This window comes from Chamaea fasciata, unplaced genomic scaffold (assembly GCF_029207755.1).
Source record: "Chamaea fasciata isolate MVZ Bird 193981 ecotype frontalis unplaced genomic scaffold, bChaFas1.0.hap1 SCAF_12, whole genome shotgun sequence".
In the NCBI taxonomy this organism is placed as follows: Eukaryota; Metazoa; Chordata; class Aves; order Passeriformes; family Sylviidae; genus Chamaea; species Chamaea fasciata.
In genome coordinates this window covers 7,838,503-7,862,507 of record NW_027094097.1, presented here as the reverse complement: position 1 = coordinate 7,862,507, position 24,005 = coordinate 7,838,503, and the positions used below count along the sequence as shown (strand labels likewise).

General features: G+C 39.7%; 1 protein-coding gene across 2 annotated transcripts in view; it reads right to left on the bottom strand.

Annotated features, from left to right (window-relative positions):
• NFATC3 (nuclear factor of activated T cells 3) overlaps nucleotides 1–24,005 on the bottom strand; it is a 63,332-nt gene that overhangs the window by 14,072 nt on the left and 25,255 nt on the right. For both annotated transcript variants that reach the window (XM_066194343.1, XM_066194342.1), the window contains exons 4-9: nucleotides 13,078–13,277; nucleotides 12,244–12,416; nucleotides 11,350–11,490; nucleotides 10,059–10,114; nucleotides 9,301–9,427; nucleotides 6,462–7,508 (exon numbers count right to left, since the gene is read on the bottom strand). In XM_066194343.1, coding sequence (XP_066050440.1) covers nucleotides 6,462–7,508; nucleotides 9,301–9,427; nucleotides 10,059–10,114; nucleotides 11,350–11,490; nucleotides 12,244–12,416; nucleotides 13,078–13,277 — 1,744 coding nt within the window. The remainder of the gene's footprint in view (nucleotides 1–6,461; nucleotides 7,509–9,300; nucleotides 9,428–10,058; nucleotides 10,115–11,349; nucleotides 11,491–12,243; nucleotides 12,417–13,077; nucleotides 13,278–24,005) is intronic.

Sequence of the window (24,005 nt, the reverse complement as noted above, 5' to 3'; positions counted from 1 at the left end):
TAAAGAAAAGCATTAAACCCTCAATTAGCAGGACCTGGCCTGGGTCAAAGCAGGAAGTCAACTTAAAATTAGAGTTCTGTTATGGATATAGGCAGACCAAAGAGCTCCTGGAGTCATCCCATTTGGTGTTCAGGATCTCTTTCTACAGGAGTCAATTAACTTCCTGGTTTTGTAGCACTATCTGATTGAAAGTTCAGCCTGTGTATCCTTCAGTGCTGCTGAACTGAAGCTGGACATGTGGGCTGTGAGACATAACCTACCAGATGTACTGGTAGAAAAGTGAATCTCCCAGAATATTCTAGAATGCATGACTGTCTGCAGTGCTGCTTCAGTGAGTAGCAGATATTAAATATGCTTAGCGACAAGAAGTTTGATACAAATTGTGTATTTAAGAGGACAGGTGAGTGAATTGCTCTCCTGACAGGCAACCTCAAGGAAAACTACGGACAGACTGCAGCACATATTTCCTGGGACATACACCTTCTCCTGTCAGCTCCACACAACTCTAGCAGCTGAATTTATGTGAAGAATCCCTGCAACTACGTCACACTGCTTAGTGCAGTATATTTAGCCTGCTTTTGACTGCACATGACCAGCAAGTGTCAACTTTCCCTAACAAAAAGGAAGGAGGTGCCAGCTCTAATTAACCCTCAGTGATCTGTGCTGGAGCAGCTGATTGTGCTGCTCTGAGACCACACCAGCCACACATCAGGCCACGGGCTGCTGTGGCAAACCACCACAGACATGGTGGGTTACCTTGCAGGTCACCATTCCAAGGCATAGGCCAGGCTTGCTCTTAGTAATTTCAGGTTTAATGCCAACCTCACTAAGCAGTGCTATTTCTTTTTTCAATTAATTGTATGAAATGTTGGAGTATAGTTTTCCTGTGCACATAATGTTTATAGCTGTACAGAGAAACGAATGTGCCTGCAGAATCACTGCACCAGCTCTGCAGTTATCTGCTACAGTAACAAATACCCTGCTCATGGCTTGGCTGTGCTGTCACACTGCATTTCTGTATCCTGGTGAAACCAACTCAGTGCAGTCATGTTTACCTTTTCTCTCACAAAGAAGAGAGCCCAGTCTCACACAGAATTCAGCACCAGCCCTGGCTCTAGAGTACACGTGGGCTGTGCAGTGGAAAGTGCCACCTGCACTGATGGAAGAAGTCTCTAACCTCTTCTAAGTCTTGAATGGGAATCTTTTCGAAGTGGTGAGCCAGCTGAGTTCACTTTGCATTAGTTACAAGATGTTCTGTGGCTCTCACAGGGAGAGCTGGCCACAGATACCTGAGGATTTAGCTGACATTTTTACACATTAGAAATCTGTAAATGGTCTTCTCAATGGATGCCTCACTGACACAGGGAGTGAATCCCCTAGAAGATACAGTCAAAACACCCTTTAACTGCTGACAACCCCTGATGCAAAACATTTCATCTTTGCTCACTGCTCCACCCTTCAGCTTTTAAACTACTGCTCAGTCTGGATCTTTATTTTGTTCATAACACACATTTCTCAAAGTAGATTTCCATTCCTTTCTACACATTTCAGGTTCTGCCTTAACACCTCAGCATCTCATTGCAGGACTTTTTACTGCTGTCTCAAACTGCTTGACCATTCCGATTTAATAATCAGAATGCTAAGAAAGGAGGAGTTTGAACACAACATTACTGAACAGTTTATACTGGTATGGTTTTCAGAATCCCTTCTAGTGCAGGATTGTTCTGAGAGTTCCAGGCACAGTGTAGGTTAGAGTCCTTGGCCTTGCTGGGGACAATGCAAGGTGCAACATTTTGCTCTGTACTCAGGAGACAATAAAAACACTTTGGATCTGAGATGTACATCAGTTTCAGCTGCTCTCCTCCACACTACCCCAGACTCCAGCATTCAGTACTTTCTGTGCTTCTGAAGACCTCCAATGGCAGGACACTGCCTTAATTAAATCTGATCTAATGAGTAAGTTTTAAATATAGTCAGACATACAAAGTATAGTCCTTCTCCAATACTTTCTTATTACTCACCACTTTGATTCTCCAGAAATTAAGCTGAAGCTACAGTAAAAAAAGCTGCCTGCAAAGATGTACAAGTCTTGTAGCCAAGATCAGAATACTCTGAGCTTCTCAGCAAGAGACTTTATCAGCTAGAGAGTTAACACAGAACTATTAAAATGAATGAATGCTAATGGCTTAAAGTTCTACATGGAATGTGTCTGACAAAGCAGCCTTATTGCTTTATATGCACTAAGTGCTTAGGGGGTTTTTAGTTATGATTTATAGTAAATGCACATACTGGATTTTCTAATCTCCAGCTTTATGTAACAGAGATGCAATGAGTAACAGAATGTAAGAGGATTAGTAGAAGGTCATCCTTATTTGCCGAATACAGCCAAACAATACCTTAAAAATGGTTAAATACAGGTGTACATGTTAGAAATCTCATCACTGTAGAAAGCCATGAAATCCAAGGTAAACTCCCTCCTAAACTGCAAACCACAAAAGATTACATTTGAGATCAACAGTATTGGAACAGTTTTAAACCTAAAACTTGACAGTGGGAATAGGTAAACTACTACATTAGGAGCACTTTTTAAAAACAGGGGTGGAAATTAATTAGGCCTCATCATGTAACGGGACTGAAACTAACTTTGAGTAGCTTTTCTTCCAAGTGGGGAAGAAACTTTATTAGATGGGTGTGCAGCAGAGCCCAGTATGGATGATGGACATGGGGAAGGCCAGAAATGACCAGCTGCCTGTTTCCTGTCACTTCAGCTGCCTCGTTTACATCTATTTGCAGCCCTAAACATTCCACTGTCTATCCAGGGAAATGTTAACCTGAGGTGTTGGCCAGAGGGCTGACTTGCTGGAATATGCTAAGGGAAAAAATGTCCAACACACCAGGGGCTAGAAAAAGCAGAGGGGACAAATAAAAGTGCACCAAGCTGCTTTTACTTAATTCCAGCCTGAAAGTTTCTGTGCTTGTGCAGCCTGACTACTACAAAAACCTAAGCAGAAAAGAGAACTTTTTCAGAATACCTTTGAAGTAGTGATTACAATACTACTTTGAAATTGTGTTCTTTCAAATAATTTTTATAATATAAATTTGGATTTTGTATCTATGTGACCTCATGCATTTTGATCCCTTGTTTCAAGTGAATTAGAAGGTGTTCCCTGTAGGATGCCAGGATGGGAGGAGGGGAAATGAAACAAACGCAAAATCAAGATGGAGATTAGAAAAGTCTAAGGATATCAACAAAGTCCCCCTGAAAAACAAGACAATGAAGAGTCACACGAAGTAGGGGCGGGGGGGGGAAGGAAAGAAGCGTCCTTTGTGCAGAGACATGGGCAGGATCTGCCTGTCCATGGTGGAACCTGTGTTCAATCACAGGCTGAACAGAGCCAGGTAAAGGGCAAAGGAATGAGAACAACATTGGAAAAGATTCTCCATCCGGTCACTGGCTGACACCTTGCATTTTGCAGGGAAGCTGCAAATGTGTCATGTTTTCCAGGAGATGCTGGATCAAGACTAAGGCAGATGCTCTTGGCTTGGCTGATGGATGAAGCGGCTTTGTAGTTCTGTATTGTGGAGTGATTTGGAAAGGGTTCTGGTGTATTTTTGAGAAAACACCTGAATGTTGGCTGAAGAGGCAGTAAGAGTCACTTCTAGGAGTTTTACTTAAATGAATGTATGTAACTATTATCCACACTGCCACACCACGTTCCCCAGTTTTGTGGGGTTTTTTGTTGGGATTTTGTTTTTAAGAATTTTAAATCAGATTCTGTCAAGTACACAGTAGTTCTGGGATTAACTTTATCATGGGGTAACACTTCCATACTACACTGAAACTTTGTAAAATATTTCTTGAAATATTTTATCTTCTTGGCAAAGAAATAGATACTATCTTAATTTTGAAACAGTGTACATTACTTAAAAGATAATTTACGCTCTGTGAGTTTTTTCTTTATTTTAAGACTACTGATTTAAATATTTAAGGCCAGCAATCCAGACACGATTTAAAAAAATTTCAACTGGCTTTGCCTTAGTGTTTTATTTTGAGAGGTTTATTTGTCTTAATTGGTATACCTCAAAAACCAATTTCCCAACTAAGTAGAGCTTTCAGGTTTGATGTATTAGTTGGGAGAACATACTGTATCAACACTCATTTTATGTATGTAATTATGTTTGGATTTTTTTCTTTAATTGTTATAACATTATTGTAGAATATCCTATTTGCCATTTGTGCCTGGCTCTATTTGTACAGAAACTAAAATTCAATTATACATGAAAAAGAAATTTTAGAATTATTTTTTAAACCAGAGTAGTATGTTAGATAAATTATTGAAAAAAGTGTTCTTGTATAAACATTTTTTTTTTTTTTTCCCTTAAAGCTGATTAAGCAGAGGAAGTATTCACTCACATTGAGAGAACTGAGCAGCTTTGCTTCTTGTCACTGAGCCCTTCCAGACTTTTGGAACAGCAGGTTTCATGCCCAACATCTGATTTGTATTTGCAGATTGGAAATGCAAACCAGCCCCAAAGCCAACCCCCAGGAAATCATTGCATGGTGGCAACAGGGAAGGGAAAGGCTGGAATCTGCTCACAAAGCCAGTGCTGCTGCCAAGGGCAAGTTCAGCATTTAAATCCATGCTCAATTTTCCATATATGAAGTATGTTTAATCAGCAGTTATCAGAACTTCTTTTATTTTCTACAACTATCATTTAATAAAAGAAGTTAATTTTGCTGTGGCCATTTGACTCCCATGTTCATTGTACTCTGAACCATCAGCAAATGGCCACGCTTTCAGTGAGGCTCCAACAGCTTCTCCTGTGATTCCATGGCTCTGTCAGCCCAGGAACAAGGCAGTGCTCTTGCTAAGCAAAGGAAATAGCACCGAAAAGCAACAAATATTTGTGATGTAGAGAAAAAAAACTTCCTCTTACTGTGCGTCCATTTTAATTTCTGAACAATTATAAACAAACTGTCAAGATGCTCATAAGTGCTGAACACTTCTGCTTGCTTTGTGAACAGTCTAACTACAATTATATTTGATTTGTTTCTGTATCTTTTTGTGTGTGTGTGTGAAGAAGGATGAGAAAAAGGTTCTAACCTGACACTTCTTGAAACACAAGATTTCCTTCTCACTCCTCTATAGAGAAGTATAAAACGCTGTGGTTTTTTGCTGCATGCTGTTTCATAAAACCTCGCTTTTCTCCCCTCAGCAAGTCCTTGACAGAATCAGTCCCTTCCTTCCTTTCTAAATAAACTTGATTGATAAACAGTGTTTCTAAAAAGAGAGCTTTGTTTAATTAAGGTGGCCATTGAACTGAAAGCTCAACTAGATTGGTTTCTCTCCTTTTCCTCCTACTATACCATGTCTTTAAAGGCATTTCTTACTAAATTTTATTACTACTGTCTGGAGGTAACAATAGCAAGGCTCCATTTATGCAAGGAGCTGGGACTGACACAGATACTTTACAGATGGCCTATACTTAAGTCTTTATTCTACTGCTGATGCAATTAAGTAATTACCAGGGATGGTTAAAAAAACCCCAAACCACAACACTTGAGGCTACTTTAGAAAAGAGACTGGTATGATTCCCTTCATCAAAACTATCAAAACTAAACACACTTCACACAACTTTTAAGGCCAGGCCTTCTGTTTTTCCAGTCTTTTATTAGCATGACATGTTCTTTAAATTGCTTTGCATCTATACCTCAAATAGTCAGATTTTAGGATCTGAGAAATTTCTTTTTTTCACTTGGTTGGAAAATATTATAAATAACTATTTAATTAATAACTAAATTAAAAATTTGTCCATATATTTGCAATACAGTCCTTTATAGTCTGGCCTTTAGCATTATAATGTCCTTGTTCTGTTTATGTTAAACAAGTGAACTTCTCAAAAAGGTAGCCAGAGTGGAGAAAGCAAACAGCCACTGTGAGCAGAGGTGCTGAATGATGACAGGTATCTACAGAATGTCTGTGAGGAGACCAAGACAGTGCCAAAATGCATGTGACAGATTATCAAAACACCGGCCTGCCCTTCAAAACTGGGACAACTCCAAGAAACAAGACTCCAAACTACATCTATGCAACTTAGATATTGTATTATGATTTTCACTGAAACATATCCATGAGACAGTCAGAAAAGACTTCAAATGACTTTCTTGAATACAAGGTGTCAATGTGTAGGAGTTGACCCTCAAGCCTTGTTTTATGACAAAACCAAAATCTGTGGGCAAATCAGACTAAAATGCTTGAGCTGTATAACTACAAACTGACAGCTTATATAATTAGTTTTAAACAAGTTGTTGCTTTGGACACAAAAGTATGATTCCATTCTGATGATATAAATTTCCCTTTGTGAAGAGCAGTGTGTTCTAAACAAAACAATCCCCCCACACCCACTTTGTAGTTCAATGCCCATTATAACCCCAGGATTGCAATATTACATCCACTTACCATCATCTAGTGTGATGTCTTGTAGTCCTATGGTTTGAAAATTCAATTCCCGGTCTTCAGGCTCTGGTTTGATGTGAACAGCCGCCCCCTCGGGTGTGAAGGGAGCCGAGTCACACACCGGGTGGGGCCCCAGGGGTGACACGGCGCCCAGGGCGCCCAGCGCGGGGCTGGCGGCCTGCGGCGAGTGCTGCCCCGAGCGGCTCCCGGGCGGCGGCGACGGGGCGGGCCCTGAGCTCGGAGATTGGTAAGGCAGAGGCTGGAGCTGGGGGGAAGAGGGGCCGGACAGCGGCGAGTGGCCCAGCGGGTGCGACGCTGTCGGGGACGGGGAAGAAGCGGACGCTGGGTTTGGAGAGTGGTACGGGACCTGCTGCAGCTGGGGAGAAGCCTGGCCGAGGGAGCGGCTCATTGCAGCGGGGATGGAGCCCTGCCCCGAGCCCGGGCAGTGGTATCCTATGGATGGCAGGTGAGCAGACGACTGTCCCGAATGAGCTGCGTGTGCCAGTGGGTGTCCTGCCGGACTCGATGCTGACACAGAACCTGGATTAGAAGAATGGAACTGCATTGGTGGTAGAGCTTGGCAGCTGAGATTTATCAAGTGAGGTACAGCCGTGTCTTGCGGAAATGAAATCGCATCAAATCCTTGGCCGGAGGCAGAGTTCATGGGAAGACCGGGCTGCCCATTGTACACATCGTTAGACTGCATAGGCTGGTAAGGCGGCCTCACAGGAGGTGCTGATGTTACCTGAAAAGACTGAACCACAGCAGGAGGCAAAACATGACACTCTTCACTCGGACTGAGGTTTCTACCCTGCATGTGTGGCAGGTGTGGCACTGCCGAGGTCACCATGGCCGTGTAGGGTGGCTGGACGGGACACACGAGGCTCCTGGGTGACGTGGACAGCAAACTGTCGTGGGGGTGTCCTTGCTCTGGTGAAGGCAGCTGGGTTCGCATCGAGTGCAGGCCCTGGACGCTGCCCGTGTGTGGCAGGGCCAAGGACGGAACAGCAGACAAATCCACCTCATCTCTGTGCTCTTGCTTCATTATAACTAGAAAAAGCAAAACAGTTTTTCAATTCCAGCCCATTTGTGACAAATGCACACCAACTGCTGTTCAACAACCACAACAGCACTATTAGTGTCATTGCTTCCCTTCTTTTGCTTTTTTTCTATGCCTGCTACATCAACCCTGCAGAGCCAGAACAACTCTCCCAGCAGGTATTCAAGGGCAAGTATCTCCCCTTCCAGCACACCTTCCTATGCAATGTATATTTATAAAGACATTTGCAACCCAGCCAGAGAAAGTCCAGCTCATCTAAAGGATGTTCTCATCACCAGAGGGCAGGAGCTGCTGCTGGGCTCCACTGAAAATAGGCAGATGGGAGTTCAGTGTCACACACTAGGAAATGGTGAAGGAAATTTTTAACAGGCTTCAGGCTTTCCTTAGCCTCTGATCACAAGGACAGATGAACTTTGGCAACACAGGCTAATTTGAGTAGTGCACCCTGTTTTAATTACAGCAGCTCTTTAAGCACATCCTCCAATTTCAGTGATGGCAACAACTGTTTTTATAAGAGTTACAAACGGACACACTTTCAGTTACAGGTTTATTTTTTTTAAACTACTGGTAGGGTCTCCACAAGATACTTGTCTTAAGTACTAGTAGAAAAATGCTAATGCTTAAATGCTCATTTACTACTTTATAAAACACAGTTAACTAAATATTACAGTCAAATGAACTGTAATACATATAGAGTATTTTAAGTGCTTGTGTAATAACAGCTGCAGTTACAACTCAGCTCGCTTCTTACTTAAGTAGTAACTGTCATTATTTCATTCCACCATTTAAATAATTTAAATAGAGGTATTTCAAACAAAAGCACAGATGTGTAACTATCTTAGGAGCTGATATTCTTGAAAAACAGTTGACAAATACCACAGAAATCGGATAACACAGTTAATGTGTACTTGGCATACCAGACACCTCGGTAACACTGCCTAAATTTAAAAAGTAGGTAATTTTAGAGCACAACAAGCGAGCACAGCTTATTTTAAATTGTGTTAACTAATGGAAGTTGGCTTTGTCAGCATATACAGAAGTTTTAAGAAGTTTATATTAATATCCATATCCGACTTTAAAGACTCCTTCAGGTATCTGCCCAAGTGCTCCAAGCAGCACCAAAGGGTCCCCACCATCACTGGTACCTTGGCAATTCTGACTGCTCCCATGGGCACACAGCTCTGAAATAAAGCAAGGGGCAGCAAAGGAGCAGGCACCGCACGTCTGCTCTACGCTCTGCCTCACACCAAGGGGGAGCGACTAGGCTGCTTTACTGCACCTGCAGTTAACACAGCCTGGTTTTACTTCTGGCTAAGTTACAAGTTGATTGGTCTCAGTAAGCTGCGAAGTGTCCAGAGTGAGGAAAAAGTAATTTGATCTCCCTTGTATCTAAACCTGGGTTGTTTTTTTTTCTTTTTTGATATTTGAGAGTGGGAAAAAAAGCATAAATCTCTTTTTCTATGATCTCACTACCTGCTGTGTCATCACCAGGGTTATTTAAAGAGCAGCTTCTGAGATTCATCATCATTCTCGAAGAAAAGCAGAATGCAAAAATTATTGTGTCGAAAGTGTAATGAAGAAATAACTGGCTGTAGTCACAGTACAGGAGCTTATCACTCTATATTTCAGCTTTTTAATTAGACGAGTCTTAGTAACTGTTTTACAAACAGTTCAAAGCTAATCCTATGTATGTGTCAAAGAGACAAGACTGTCTGGAGTATTTCTGTATGTTCACTTTAAAAAACAAAATAAAATGCCACGTTTGTATTTTTCGTTTGATACCTGGTGTGTAAGTAAAACGTTGAGATTGGCTTTTTTTCCTCTTGCCATTGCAGAGATAAAACTGCACCTGAACTGCAGCTGTGATGGTTTTGTTATGGTATGGAGGAACTTCAAGTATGATGTTTGCCTATAGGAAAGTTGAAATAAAAAAGTTTCACACATTAAATGCAAATGGAACTATTCATTGCAGAAAAACTGAAACACGGTAAAACTAAAGCACCCTAGTATTTTGAAACTGGCAAACTTCAAGTTTTTGCACATTACATAGTAAAACAGTACTAGAGGCAAACTTTTATTTTGAGAATTTTATCTTTTAAACACAAGTGCACTAAAGATAATGCTTTAATTAAATAGATATATCATCTAAAGGATGCCTTGCTTATCTGCCAGAGCACAAAAAACCTTCTAGCAGTTAAAAATTGCATTTTGGACCATTAAGCTTTAAAAAAGAATTTTAATGCACTGAAAGTAATTTGTCACATTAGCAAAGTTATCTTAAATTTCCGCTTTATAATTTTCAAGTTCTTTTTTCATTGCTTTCACAACAAGCATGCTATTTCCAGTTCCTTCAAAGCATCCTCTTAATGGCTACTTTATAGTGTTAAGACAATTTAGAAGTCTCCAATTGTCTGTCTGAATTAGCCAGTGATCTACTTATTTTAATAAATGAAGTCTAAATTTCAGAACAACAATGAAAATCTATATTTTGACATTTTTAAAAAAATAAGCTTTCTAAAGTAAGAAAAATTGTTTCTCACCCCTTGACACTTTTCCCTAATTATTTTCCCTTCTACCTCCCACTGAGGTCGTCCATCTGTTGAGAGAAATTTACAAATAATTCAAGGAAAAAGCATTTTCTTAGCACTTTACTAATTCATCTTAAAAATATTTAAATACTTAATATAAAACTGGATTGATTTTCAGTCAAAGAGGCTGTTAAACTGACAGACACATGCTGTAAACCAAGTACAGAGATGCTTTAGGAGTTTCAGCACTACAGCCACTGCAGTTGCCTGTTGTGCAGGACTCTGCTCTGGGCCCATCCCACCCAGGCTCAGGCTCTGAGTTCTGGGTGTACACAAGAATTCTCCCCTCATGTTTCCGAGGGGTGGTTGAACTGCTGCTGCCACTTGTGCTTATTCAAACAAACTGCTGATGCCCTGGAGGCTGAGCCAGCAGCAGAGATAACCCAGGCACCCCTCCCTGCCGGCCCCAGGTCACGGTGCCCCGGGAGGCCCTGAACCCACTGACCCGCGGGTGCAGTGCCGGGCAAGGTTCCTGTGCTGAGAGGGGCAATCACCTGGGCAGCCTCCCTGTGGTCTGACCTGGCATAACCCACACCCCGAGCCCAGCACTGGGCTCTCTCTGCCACTGGCTGTTGTTACAGGTAACCAGGCAACCACAGCAGCAGCTCTGCTTCTTCCAAAGGTGTCCAGCTTGTGTGGCAAAACACATGATTACATACAGTATTTGCTAATAAAAATAACACCACTCTTATTTACATATGTAAGGAAATAAGATGTGGAAGAATTGGACTCTGTTTGCAAATTTTTATTTTTAATAATTTCTTTTGCTACTGTTTTCCTGAAAGTTCAAATCAGACACTTAAGTCACCAAAATGATAATTTAAGCTGTTCAGATTTTATGCTTTATGGTTTTCTAACTAGTATTTATTTCATTAGCTAAGGAGTCAGTTCCTATGCATTGATTAAATCAGATGTAACACAGTATCAATGTCAAATAGGACTTTTCAATTGGATTCCATTTTCACTTTTATATTTTTTTATAATAAGAAGGAGCAAATATATGGTATGATCTGTCAACAGCATCTTTCTAATACACACATTCCAAGTTAGCTATCCCTCTGTCTTCCTGAATCAGAAGTACTACTTCATTAATAATTGCCAACCAGCACACAATGCCCAAATGAACTTTCCAATTACTACTCTGGACTTTTTTTTTTTCCCTTTTAAAACAGCCTTATTTCTTAAAATCAAGCTCAGGTACTGAGCTTGGTTTGAAAAAAAACCCCAGCAAGATAGTATTTACCTTGTCCTTTTTCAAAAAATATAATTTTGGATTCTGGAAGAAAATTGGATCCTGTCACCACCATTTCATGGCCTCCGTTTACTGAGCAGCTGTTGATGCTGTACTTCTCAATCTGAGGAAGTTCTTGCGCAGATCGCTGAGCTTTAGAAATATTAAGGGAAAAATTATTATTCACAATTTTAATCATAATGACATTTATTTTATGATTCTAACTTGAAAAATCAGGGATGAAACTAAAATGACCATCTATTTACATACACAAATCATATTTGTATGATTTATCTTTGCTTTTAAAATTATTTTGAAATTACGTAATTACAGAAAAGAAACACCAAGATGAAATGAATGCCAACAGTCTCTACAGTTACAGCAAATTCAATCTTTACTTAAGAGGTAGTGGATTAAAAATTACTTTGGTAGTTTCTAGACAAAATAAATTCTAGGAGAAATTTAGATTAAGGTCATGCCTTGATTCCTTAGTGCCAGTATTTAACAAATCAACTCTCTAGAAGTTCAGCTGTTCACTAGATAATACAGGATAGGGAAGGTCATGGTACAGACTCTTGTCAATGAAATGGTATCAGCTTTAGAATGAATATTTTCACTGAGATGTATCAGCTGCCCTTGCTCATACACAGGCACTACTGAAGCTGCTGTGTGACTGCACTGAGGTTAAAGCCCAAACCCTTGTTTTTCCTCTAAACATCCAAGCTGCCACTTGGCAAGTGCCATCTTTACTTAAAGACACAAACTTTTGGTAACCGAGCTCTACACACAATGCTTTTTACACAACTGTTATATACAATTCTGGCAATAAATACTGCCAGAGTGACACTACTACTGACACATGCAGAAACCATGAGTATAAAAGATGTATAGTTAGCGCAATCTTACAGCATTCAACAGGAATGGAAGCAGTCTGCAGAGATAAGACTTTTCCACTGGGCTGTGGGATGTGAACACGGAACACAAGGCGCACTCTGGTGTTCTTTCTTCCAATATCTGTCTCTCCTTTCCGCAGCTCTATGTCTGAATTGCGCAGTTTCAAAATACCAGCACAATCGATACTGGAGACAGGAGAGGATGGACAGATGGATCACAAGAGAAATGGAAGAAAATCAATCAAGCTACTGCCAAAGTTCACTCTGTAAGTCTTTCTTTTGTTAAAGAATGAAGCTGTTCTATTTTTTCCCAGTTTATGGTATTTTAAGGGTTATTTTAAAGTCTGAGATTGAAAGAACGTTTAGTGTGGAAACAGCAGCAAGTACTGGTGAAATGTTTTGTCTTGTAAATGTCCAGCTGCTGCTTTTTTGAACCTTTAAAAGATTATTTGTTACTGCACATTGTTTAACCTCCAAAGTGAGTTATTTAACATAGTAAAAGTCATTTACAAGGAACAAGAGACCAATATTTAGTTCTAGCTTAGGAAGGAGTACAGAATGACAAAGTGTACCCATCAAATCCCCATTGCTATTCCACGCAGTGGTCAATTATTCATATGAGACACACAACCTCAATCATATAACACATTTGTACAAGAACTTCCCTGCCTCTCTGCTCCTTTACTTCTGACTCTTCTCACAATGGCTTGTTTTAAGAGATGTGCCTCTTGATCATGACCAAAAATACCCAAATTTTACAAGATTTTTCTTTCACCTTTGCAGAAACGAAGAAAATAAAAAAAAACTACACATAGCAACCAAATGGCTAACTCATGCTGTGATGTACCTGGCTGACATGTTATTTTCGGGAAGAAGTGGGATTTCCAGGACTTTGGTGCTGGCGATGATGATCTCCTGGCTGGCGGTGGCCACGGTCTTGCCGGTGATGCGGTGCACCTGGTAGAAGGCATGGGGCCGCAGGTAGCGATCGTCGGCCGTGCCGATGAACATCTGCAGGTTCACCGGCTTCTCGCTGTAGCCCAGCAGCTGAGGGAAGGACATGGAACAGCAACAGGTTAGGGGACCCCACTGCCTCTGTGTGTGCACGCTACAAACACACAATGAGCCCAGAGAGTTAAGAGTCAGTAGTATTTCGTCACAAACTTCTTCAAACTCTTCAGCAAGCAGAAAAATGAGGACAGGTATCTGTCGCCAAACACAAGGACTGGCAACAATTACTGGAACAAATGAATATCAAAATATTCATTATTTTTGAGTCTCTCAAAGAGAATTTTTCTATCTACAGAATTTCTACATCAAAGCTATGCTATGCTATGCTATAGGTCTGTTTCTGGTACTGTTTTTAATTACCAATTACACTAAGATGCACCTAGATTTCAGAAATACTAAAATATTTTACCTTTCTACTGTGAAATGGAATAGCAACTTTTATTAAACTTAGGAAGTTTTGTGAATGCAAATGTATCAAGTTAGGATAAGAAGATTCAATTCATATCCAGAAAATCAAGTGTGGTTTATTTTTACCAAAGAAAATACTTTAAAGCCCCAAACGCTGCAAATGTCGATTTACACATCTTTCCATTTCTCAAATACACATCTAACCACCAATGCACTCAGTTGCCATAAAACCACCTGTTGCTTGAACTAACTCAAGCAATTCTGGCACAACACTGAAACAGCAGAAAAAAAAATTTAACTGAATCTAGAAGAAAAAGCCCGTTTTATGATAGTACATGGGTAATTTTTTAAGGAAACAAATGTAAACAACAGTAACACCAGTTTCCTTTAACCCCTGTATTATAAATCTGAAGCCTACAGCGTATTTCTTACAAATCCATTTTCCTTCACCTTCCTGCAATTGGCAGATTGATGCAGGCTACAAGTTATATAATTGCTGAACTGCACTGGAGCAAATTTACGTTTCATTGACTTTGACATCAACTTATGTTCAAACGGGAGGGAGGGCCAGACAGTCATTCTTTAAACGTGGTTTTGTCATGTCAATATTTTTGTCTCTAGGGAGAGTTATTTGGTCACACAACAATATTATCCAAGCTCTTTACAGAACTAACACTTAAAAACCAAACAAAGCATGTCAATTTAACCTACTTAGAAGAGTAATTTAAGCCAGTAGTCAGCGGCACAAAAGCCCAAAGCACACCCACACCCAGCAGTCAGAAGCCCCACTGCTGCTGCATCACTCCTGGCAGGGAGTTTTATGGACCAAATGAACGCCTGGTTTCTATATTCAAGTTACAGCTTGGTTTCTGTATTCAAGTGGCAGCATCTACCAGGCCTGTCACTTTTATTACAGCTTTCTCAGTCAAGAATAGAAATTTAGGTTCCAAGAGAAGTCTGGTAAGTCTTTGTTTTGTCAAGTATGTTCTCCCTGGAGTTCTCAGCACAGAAAGAGCTAAATCCAGCTAAAAAAAACACCCAAACCAACTCAAAATATCCCTTCAGCCACTAAATGGAGACTAGGTTGTCAGAGTTGCTTCCCATGTAAATAAATGTGATAAACAAGCATTTAGAAAGGTGACAGTAAAGCACCTCCTGTGACAGTGTACTGACTGGTTTCTCTCCCTTTGCTGACAGAAGTCAGCTACAAACTACAGGAACATCAGGACCACAAGGAACTTTCCTATTAGTGTTGCAATCTCAGTGGAGCACAGGGAGTGTTACATCAATTAAATACATACACATGCATACATTCCTTTTTATGCTTGATGCAGGCCTCCAGTGTCTTTCCAGAAGTTTCTTTTTCATTAAATACCAAATTAATATTTTTAGGTTTTTTTTAATTAGTCTGAATTATTTTAGGAGTTTAAAGAAAATTAGGACATGTATTAGTTTACCGTAACAGCAGCCATCTTGTCACAAGTTCTCAACACTATGACTCCACCATCCATTTTCCTCAGAGTTAAAATTAAATCTTAACACAATGGAATCCAGCCTAAATGTGACGTTAGTTAAATGTGTTCACTCTAATACTGGGAATTATAAAAATTACAAGCCAGACCTATTCAAAAATTTGACTGACTTCCAAATGCGGTCACTGTGACAAAGCTAATTTCCAATTAAGGCTAATCTTCCCCATGCTGAACAATGGACATGTACACAGCACTTCTAGAGATACTGGTGATACCAGAGATAAGGAAGGGTGGGGGATGCTTGTAAAATTAAGCTGCTCTGTCTACAGTGCATGAAGACCATCTTCTACAGAAGCCTACACAGAGCAGGAGCTCAGTTTAGGGGAGTAAAACATCCCCCATGGCAGCACTCACACTGGTATTGCCCAGGAGACTATGGCCATATACAGTGGCAAGGTAGCGGAGACTTAAATAAATATATTTGGTATTGCAGAAAATTTATTGCTTTCATTCAAGGTTGAGTAAAGAGAGACAATGTAAAGGTATAAACATAACCAATGTGTGCAATACCCCTGGCAATAAAGTAAGCGAGGGATAACCCCCATGTCCTCCAGCACAGTGTAATTCAGGGCCTGACTGCACCAACGGGGCCTCCTTACAGGAAACATCCCAGCCTTAAGCAAGCAGTGGACAGGCTGCAGTGTCCCTGTGCTCCCTACAGCCCCAGCCACAGCCAAAAGCCAGAAAGCTCAATAGGCTGTGCATGCTAACGAGACAGCCTGATGTGCTAGTGAAACTCAGGCAGCTGGAGAGACTGTGGATAGAAAGAACCCAACCATTATTATACAGATCTGTACTTCAGAATGAACATTTCCCCCTTAACTCTTATGTAAAAAGCAAGCTGGCAATCCAGGCTGACTTGCCATTATTGGTGCAATACCTACCTTGTGAATAATGAAGGAGACTTACTACCCCAAATCAACTTCAAATCAGGAAAAATTACTTATTCAGGCATTTAAATTGCATTCCTTTAAAATACAGTCTTGTTCTCATTCAAAGAAATATTGATTGTTCTTAATTTCATTGACAGCAGGGTTACACTTTCTTACCACCTTGTCTGCTTTATGCACAATTCTGTATGTTGAACAGCCCAAACATTTAAATCAGTAAAACTCCCCATCCTGCTAATTGTTTTTCAATGAAAATAAGTACTTAATTAACTTGAGAGAAAAAAAGACTGTATTTTGTTCAAATACATAATGAAGCCATGGTGAACCTTTAGTTCACCTTAGTAAAGAATATACACAAATAAGAACACAGTGTCTTTTTACAAACCATAGGTGTTTAAATAAATAGCATTTTACAACCTACTGGCAAGTGCTGCAGAATCAGCACCGTGAAGAAGCATTACAGTAAGGCACTACAGTATCAGTGTGCTCACAATTCAGTCATGGGTCACTTACAGAGCAACAGTAACCTGAACTACTGGTTGAGCCCTAGGAAGGCTTTCAGGTACACCTTCCAGCACTTATTCCACTGATGTGCAGCATTAGAGCTGCTCACTACAAACAAAAAATTGCTAATTTTACTTTAAAAAAAGCTATAGCACTTTCCCAGGAGCAGCAAACTGTGCTGCAGACAAGCAGTAAGTTACTGCACTGTGTCACTATTGACCTCTAGAAACCCTCCTCTGTAACAGAATCCTGATACACCACCCACTGCTCTGCCGAGGAAACTCAGCCAAGTTGTTTTTGTGTTTCTATATCGTTTCCATAGCAGAGGTCAGTGCCTGCGTAAGTTAAACTAAAGCTGGAAGGCTAAAGACTGAAGGTCACTACAGGATAAGCCAGAAGGGCTTCATGCCAAAGCAGTCCCAGCCGTCTTACTACACTGCACACAGGAAACCCCTGCATGGCACTGTGAGTTCAGAGCTTTTACCAAGCAACTGCAAAGGCAGGCACTTAATGACAGAGTTCTGGATCATCAAGAAGTTGTATTTTGTGCAACAAAAACACTCCTATGTTCTTAATGCACATATGGAAAATCCTTTAAAAACCTGTCACGCTAGAGACTATATGGATTAGTTTGATCACTGAAGACAGCACTATTTAAACTTGGAATTTTGTGGCAGTGGTGAGGTTTCCTTGCTGAGGAAAACAAAGAGGTCACATTAATTAAGAGGCATCAACCTTGAAAAAATAAATTAGCATTTTTCCAGATTTCATACAGATTATATTTGGGCCATAGCTGGCTCACATATCATTGGTTCCATGCTCTGATCTAAAGAAAACCTTGCAATTTGAAAAGCTTGTGAGAAGACTCTTTTTAGTCTCTAATACTTCAAATTCTTACCACCTCATCCCACCTTTTTTTAAATGAAGAAGGTTCTGTCCATGTTTTCCATTTATTGTTGTAGGCCAAGTCTTACCAATCTCTATTTAAGTGTATAAGTGTAATTTCTTAAGACATACAACAAAGCTTGGGAAAAACGCCCAAAAGGAAATACACACTTCACAGTAACCAGGTACTTACAGACAACACTAGGATACTTGGAAATAGTCTGGGTTTTTGAACCAAAGTATCCAAAACCCCAAATCCCTAATAGTGTCACTGAACCCAGAAATAATGTCAGCATTCCATTGACCTACACTTTCAGTCTTAGAATTTAAGAGAAAACATGAAACTGGGAGTGTGTGTGTGGGGTGGTGGTGGTAGGGGAAAGATAATTTCATCAGTTAGGTCTTATGCTCAGCTATCAAGTAATAATATGATGATACCAACAACATTCAGATGGTGGCAACACCTATTTGATTGCATTTTTAAAGCATTTTTCCTGCAAAACTTTCCAGCATTTGTTAGGAAATTGCCATGCTTAATCAAACTTTCATTGGTGCTTAATACTCATGTTTTATCTTATAAGTGCCTTTTTTTTTGCTTGCTAATTGAAGATGAAGATTTCAGTGCTCCTTTGCCTTTGTGCAGTTAAGTCACTGCTTATGGCATTACTGGATTGGTGAAGTAGGCTGATTAAAAAGAAAGCTTTTACATACAAATAGGCCTCCCTAAAAATAGGGCATAGTCTTGAAATACAAGGCAAGTTTGGCATCATCAAGTCCCTAAAGTCAACAGTCCATCTTCACCAAATGCACCAGTAGCTATACAAAAATCCTCAGTTCAAATGTGAAGAACAGGGAAAGAAACTCATCTGTGTAAAGAGCCACAAGCACTTACTAAACATTTACTTCAGATGGAGATTTCCAACGCTTTTCAACACCTTGATATGAAAAGCAGGTTGTAAATAGCTATTTCCCCTTTGATAGACTCACAGCAGCTGGATGCATTTCAGTGACTTCTGTATTCCTTAGAACACCCCCCAGAGCGACAAGGTAAGGAGGGCAAAAGAGAAGAATGCAGCGCCTGTTGTAGAGGGTGAAAAGAAAGAGCTGTTCTCTTGAATCACGTACTTTTTCCTTTTACTTTAGAAGACTCAGCAAAATATGGTACAATTTACTATGAAACCTAAACAATCCTAAAGGAAAAGAACCTTCACTGCTTAAGTTTCAGCCCACTTCAACAGCAAAATAAAATTTCTTTCAAAAATTTGATTTAAAGAAAAAAACAAACCATACAAGTGTTTTATCCTCTGGGAAAAGGGAGACATGACCCACAAGCCTGGAATCTTTTGCACAGTGGTATCAGGGAGGCACCAGTGCATGGCTTTGATCAACTGAACTTGTTTTCTGCAGTCATTCCTCCACAAGAAATTCCCTTTTGAGTGGTGTGCAGCAACTTTCCTAAAGAACTGTGAGGATTGCTGTGTCTAAAAGCTGAAGGGCTATCTGCCAAGCCGAACAGCACATCTATCAACCACGACCTGGGATGACAAGTAAGGGATGACAAGGATCCAAGGGCATGAAGATGAGCATAATTTAAAACAAAAGACACCATGACTAATGCCAGTGATACAATTTACTGTGAATTTATCAACAGCTGCATTTTGAAAAACTTGAAGCAAGCCATGGGCATGAAATGAAGTAAGCAGGGTCCAGGGAAACTACTCAAAGTCAAACTGACCACAGTCACCCCTTGCAGCCTTGCAGAGGTGCAGTGAGTGTTGACCTGTTATGTCCAATGGACTGCTTGAAAAGGACTGCAGAAACTGATGGAGGGAAACTCCATTCAGATCTATCATGCAATATCCTAACCACTGGCTCAGAAAGTCTTAATAGCACAGTGGAATTTTTTTTTATAATTTCATTTTAATTCTGCAGAGGTTATAATGTTACAGAGTTGAATGTCTAATTTTAAAGTTCAGTATGTTGAACCAAAACATTTATTTTAATCCCTTCCTGAAGTACAGTACTATTTTCTATCACTTGATTATTTGGTGCACCTTTCCATCAACAGAGAAGGAAAAGTATACATATCAGTAAAGTATCTTCCTTTGTCTTTTGTTAAATCAACATATTGAGTAGACTGACTTGAAGACTTTAAAATAGTACAGACCTTTGTAATTGTGAAAAAACCAGTGACAGATAAAAGGAACAAACTTTATTAAACTATTACATAGGGGCACAAGTCCAATTAAAAATATTTTAAAGGTCGTCACAAAAACAAACAGATCTTGCAAAGGACTGAAGCAAAAGAGTAATGGCAAATGTCAGTTGATTACTGGTCATGGCACCACGTGTTTACACATGTATAGAACATTATCCAAGGTTTAAAAACCTGGATTTATGTTTCTGAAATCTCACACTTTTACATACTCACTGCTTGCAGACAGGATTTGAAGTAATTAAATACTGACTTCAGGCATTTGAGGTGTTTTAGTCCTGTCCCATTTTATATTATGCAAATAAGGATATAATTTAATAGCTAACACAGTATAAGGCTAACACACAGTGCAGAATTGCATGTAACCAGCCATCAAACCATCCATCTGCACTTGGCTCTACCACACTCTTGAAAAAAAGGTGCTATTCCTGAAATACCAACTCCAAATGCTAATTATGCTATGGAGAGTTTTTGGACAAGCATTGCTAGGATAGGAAGAGGTTATTCTCACATAACCTGTAGAAAAAAAAATTAGTAAATCTATGATAGAAAAAGCAGATGACTGTTTTTATTGGTTTTCACACCAATTACTGCATTTTCTAGAGTGAGTAGAGGCATCACTTTTGCAATCTGTTTTTCGGATTCTGAACCAGAAGATGCCTAAATCAAACTGTTCTTCAAAGATACACAGTTTTACAATCTCATCCAAAGGTCAATGTTTATGCCAGTACAGCCCATTACACAGTTCACACAGGCTGAGATTTACCTTCTGCCTTTTAGATTTATTGGCGGGTTGCTGTCACCAATCAAAGGTAGGCAACTAGAGCTGGGATACAGCCTGCCTTCTGGTGATGGACAAACCAGGAAAAAGTTCAAGACAAAAATGAAAATTAGAGAGTGAAAGGCAGGAAGAATGGGAAGGATTGCAAAACCCAGAAAAAGCATCCTGTTTATTGGACACAGAGAAGAGGGAAAATTCCAATACTATAGCTGATACTGAAGTAGTTACGTGCATTGGCCATAGAGAACAGCTGGGAAAAGGTGACAGCCACAGATTTACAGGCCAGGAAACAAACTCATTTAGACAATACTTGGTTACTTTATTTTTATCAGGTCATCTGACATTGCCTGGATAGATCCTCTCTTGTTGGTTGCAGTTTCTTCCATCAGGACTCAGGCAGAATTTGACAGGCTTTTTGAGAACACATTCCTGTCTCAGAACTTTGAAAGCAGTTCGAAGTGAGTTTACTTTTGCTCAATTAGTTTACTTTTTTCTTCCACTGCAGCACTTGTCGTGACTTCAAGCTCTGCAATCACTTTAAACACAGCTGACACTGAGCCGCTCTTTTACAGGTCTCCATGAAACCTCACACAGAAGACAACTCTGCTTGTCAGTGAGCAGCAGTGCATAGCCATCTAAATAATTTAATTTTATTTAATATTGCTTTGATTTTTGATCTTGCATCTTTTTTTTTTCAGCTGCAGAACTGCTGAGTTGTCCATATGGATTAAATGATGCTTCCCCTCCTCTGTTACTGTGAATCTGCTACAGGAATAATTTTGCTTATGGCAGAGGAACAGAATTATTCTATCCTTAAACCCTTTGCAGTATAGAATAAAGACACTTCTGGTCCAGTCAAATTCCTAACAGCTACCACCACTCCAAATCTTCCACACAAGGGGTGTAGGTGGATCCTCTGCAGTGTCTGTTGCAGATACATCATCAGCTGTAGAACCAATTACCCCATCACGGTTCATACCTACACCTGCCTCCCACAGCGGCCAGTGGCCCCAGGACAGACGCTCCTTGCACACAGAATGGTGCCAAGGAGCAGCTGTGAGCCCACAGTCCCTGAGTACATCACTCTGTATGGATACAAGATGGCCAGCATGGACATCACCTTCTTCCCCAGCAACAGGAAAAAAGAAGAAAGGAAATACTACTTCTTGTGCACAACACAGGTTTTATAATTTACTACCGAAAGATGTCATTAAATTTAAAATACTTGAGCTCAGAAAATTGCAGAAAATTACATGAGTAGCAGGAACACATTATATAAAACAAGTTCACTTATTTTAAAAAGAAAAGTTCATTTTAGATCAGAAAACTAAGATACAAAAGTAAAAAAACCCAAACTATCCCAGAGAGATTCTTCAGGTGCCCATCTGCTCTAAAAGGCTTTTCTGGTTTTGATCATAAGCATTATCCAAGTGAGGTCTCATGAAGAACCCTACCAGTTCAGACAGAAGTAAAAGCTCATTCTAGCAAATTTGAAGTGCAAACATTATTTTATGTACAATTGGACCCATGGGAAGGGTGGAAATTCAAGCAATGATGACTGTTCATTTAGAGTTGGATAAAATGTGACAGCTACTTGTTTGAAAGGCTTTGTAGATGGGTGAATTGCAGACTCTAACCTATGAATTAGATAGAATGGTAAAAGTAGGGAGTTCTCAGAGGCTGTCTCCTGGCAATGCACTACAAATTTTCCACATCATTTGGATGACAAAAGCTCAACATAGCACCTTCCTCCTTGCAAACCATTCTGCTGTATTATTTATTCCTTCCCTCTGAAAAGCATTATCATGCAGATTCTCTACCAAGGTAAAAGAAACTGTTCAGATGACAAGGATTAGCTGCAACATATTCCCAAGAAAGCAGAGCTTAAAATGAAAGGTATCTGCTACTTAGAACATTTTGCATTAAAAAGCTAAAAACAGGGGAACATCATTATAGAATTAGCTTTCTTAAAGTTAAGAGATATACAAAGCAAAGCATGATGCTCCACTTATTTAATTTCCTCCCATTTGGAAATAAGCTGATTAAATGTACTCAACAACAGATGATGCCAAATTTGTCAGAAGCTTAGTGTCCTAGCAACAGGTGTGGTACAGTATTAGTAATAGATTAATGACATGCACTAATACATTAAAGGCTTCAAGCCATGTACGATCTTCAAAATCTTCATTTTAAATAATACATGGAGTGCACATGCACAACTACAGAGGCTTAACAGTTTGGAAATTAAATACCCCAGCTTTCTATAAAATAACATTCAAAAGCAAAACAAGTTGTGTAAGAAACAAAAGCACAGAGGCCTTCAGGCACCCAAAGATGTGGCAGCTGGACCTGACAACTGCTGTAGGTCCTGTTCCAATTAAAACATTCTATTCTATTTAGCCACCTCCTTTCTCATCTCTGACACTGGTAAACAGTTATTTTACACAGGAAAATGCTGAGTACTTTACTGCAGTGATCACACACATGAAGTGACTGCTCTAAAGCTATGAGTACCAAAAAGAAAAGTCAGAAAGAAGTAATAATCCATATTGTGACGTGGATTTCTGGAATAAGCTTCCAGAAATACTGGAACACATTTCAGTTTTTATGAAAGTAAAGTAATATTTGCCTGCTTACAGATGTTTAGTATTACCTTTTCCAAACTTGGCCTTTCCCATGCTGTTTTTCCCAGTAGTAAGTAAAAAGTAAATACAAATCAATGATTTGTTTCATAACAACTTCCTATCTTCTATCAAACACAACAATTAATTTCCAATCCAGCTGGAAGAGACCAAATTGCAAAGTTGAATATTGATTTGCATTTGCATTTATTTTAATTTAGAGAGGCATAGTACTGCATGTGTTGAAGCATGAGACTGTCAGACACATAAACGCCATCCTCTTTTTTAAGACAGCATTAATGCAAATAAATAGCTTTTAAAATCATTGGTGTAAGTCACCCACTACAGACCTGTTTCTTCTAACTTGCATTACTGCAGTTAGAAGCATCAAGTACTGCAGCTTAGAAGCTTCTAGTTCTGTAAGCAAAAGACAGCCTACATATTTGTGAAATCTTACAAATATCAGCATAAATTCCCCTAATACAAATATCTGTGCAAAACATAAGCATCCAGAGGAAAAAAATGGAACAATATTGAATGCAGTTCACAGCAGTTCAGGAAAGATTTATTTTGTCTGCTAAAATCTCACAGGTTTCTGTCCTCATTATGATGTGATAAATTCCACCACAAGCACCTTGGCATATGGAAGTTGTGTCTACTTGTCCTCCTCTGACTAAAGCAACACAATACTCCACATGAAGGAACATGTCTTGCCAGCTTTCCAATCCCAGCCGAGCCTGGGCATCCTCAATTTTCTCTAGTTTGCAGCATACACTTCCTTAAGAAGCAGCTGACCCTTGCCTCTACTGTGCTAAGAAACCCTGTAGGTCTGACAAAAGGAGAGACTTGCAGCTGGCTAGATCATAGTATTGTGAGAAGAAAAATACTGAGGAACTTTGCAGGGAACATGAAAGCTGGATGAAAAACT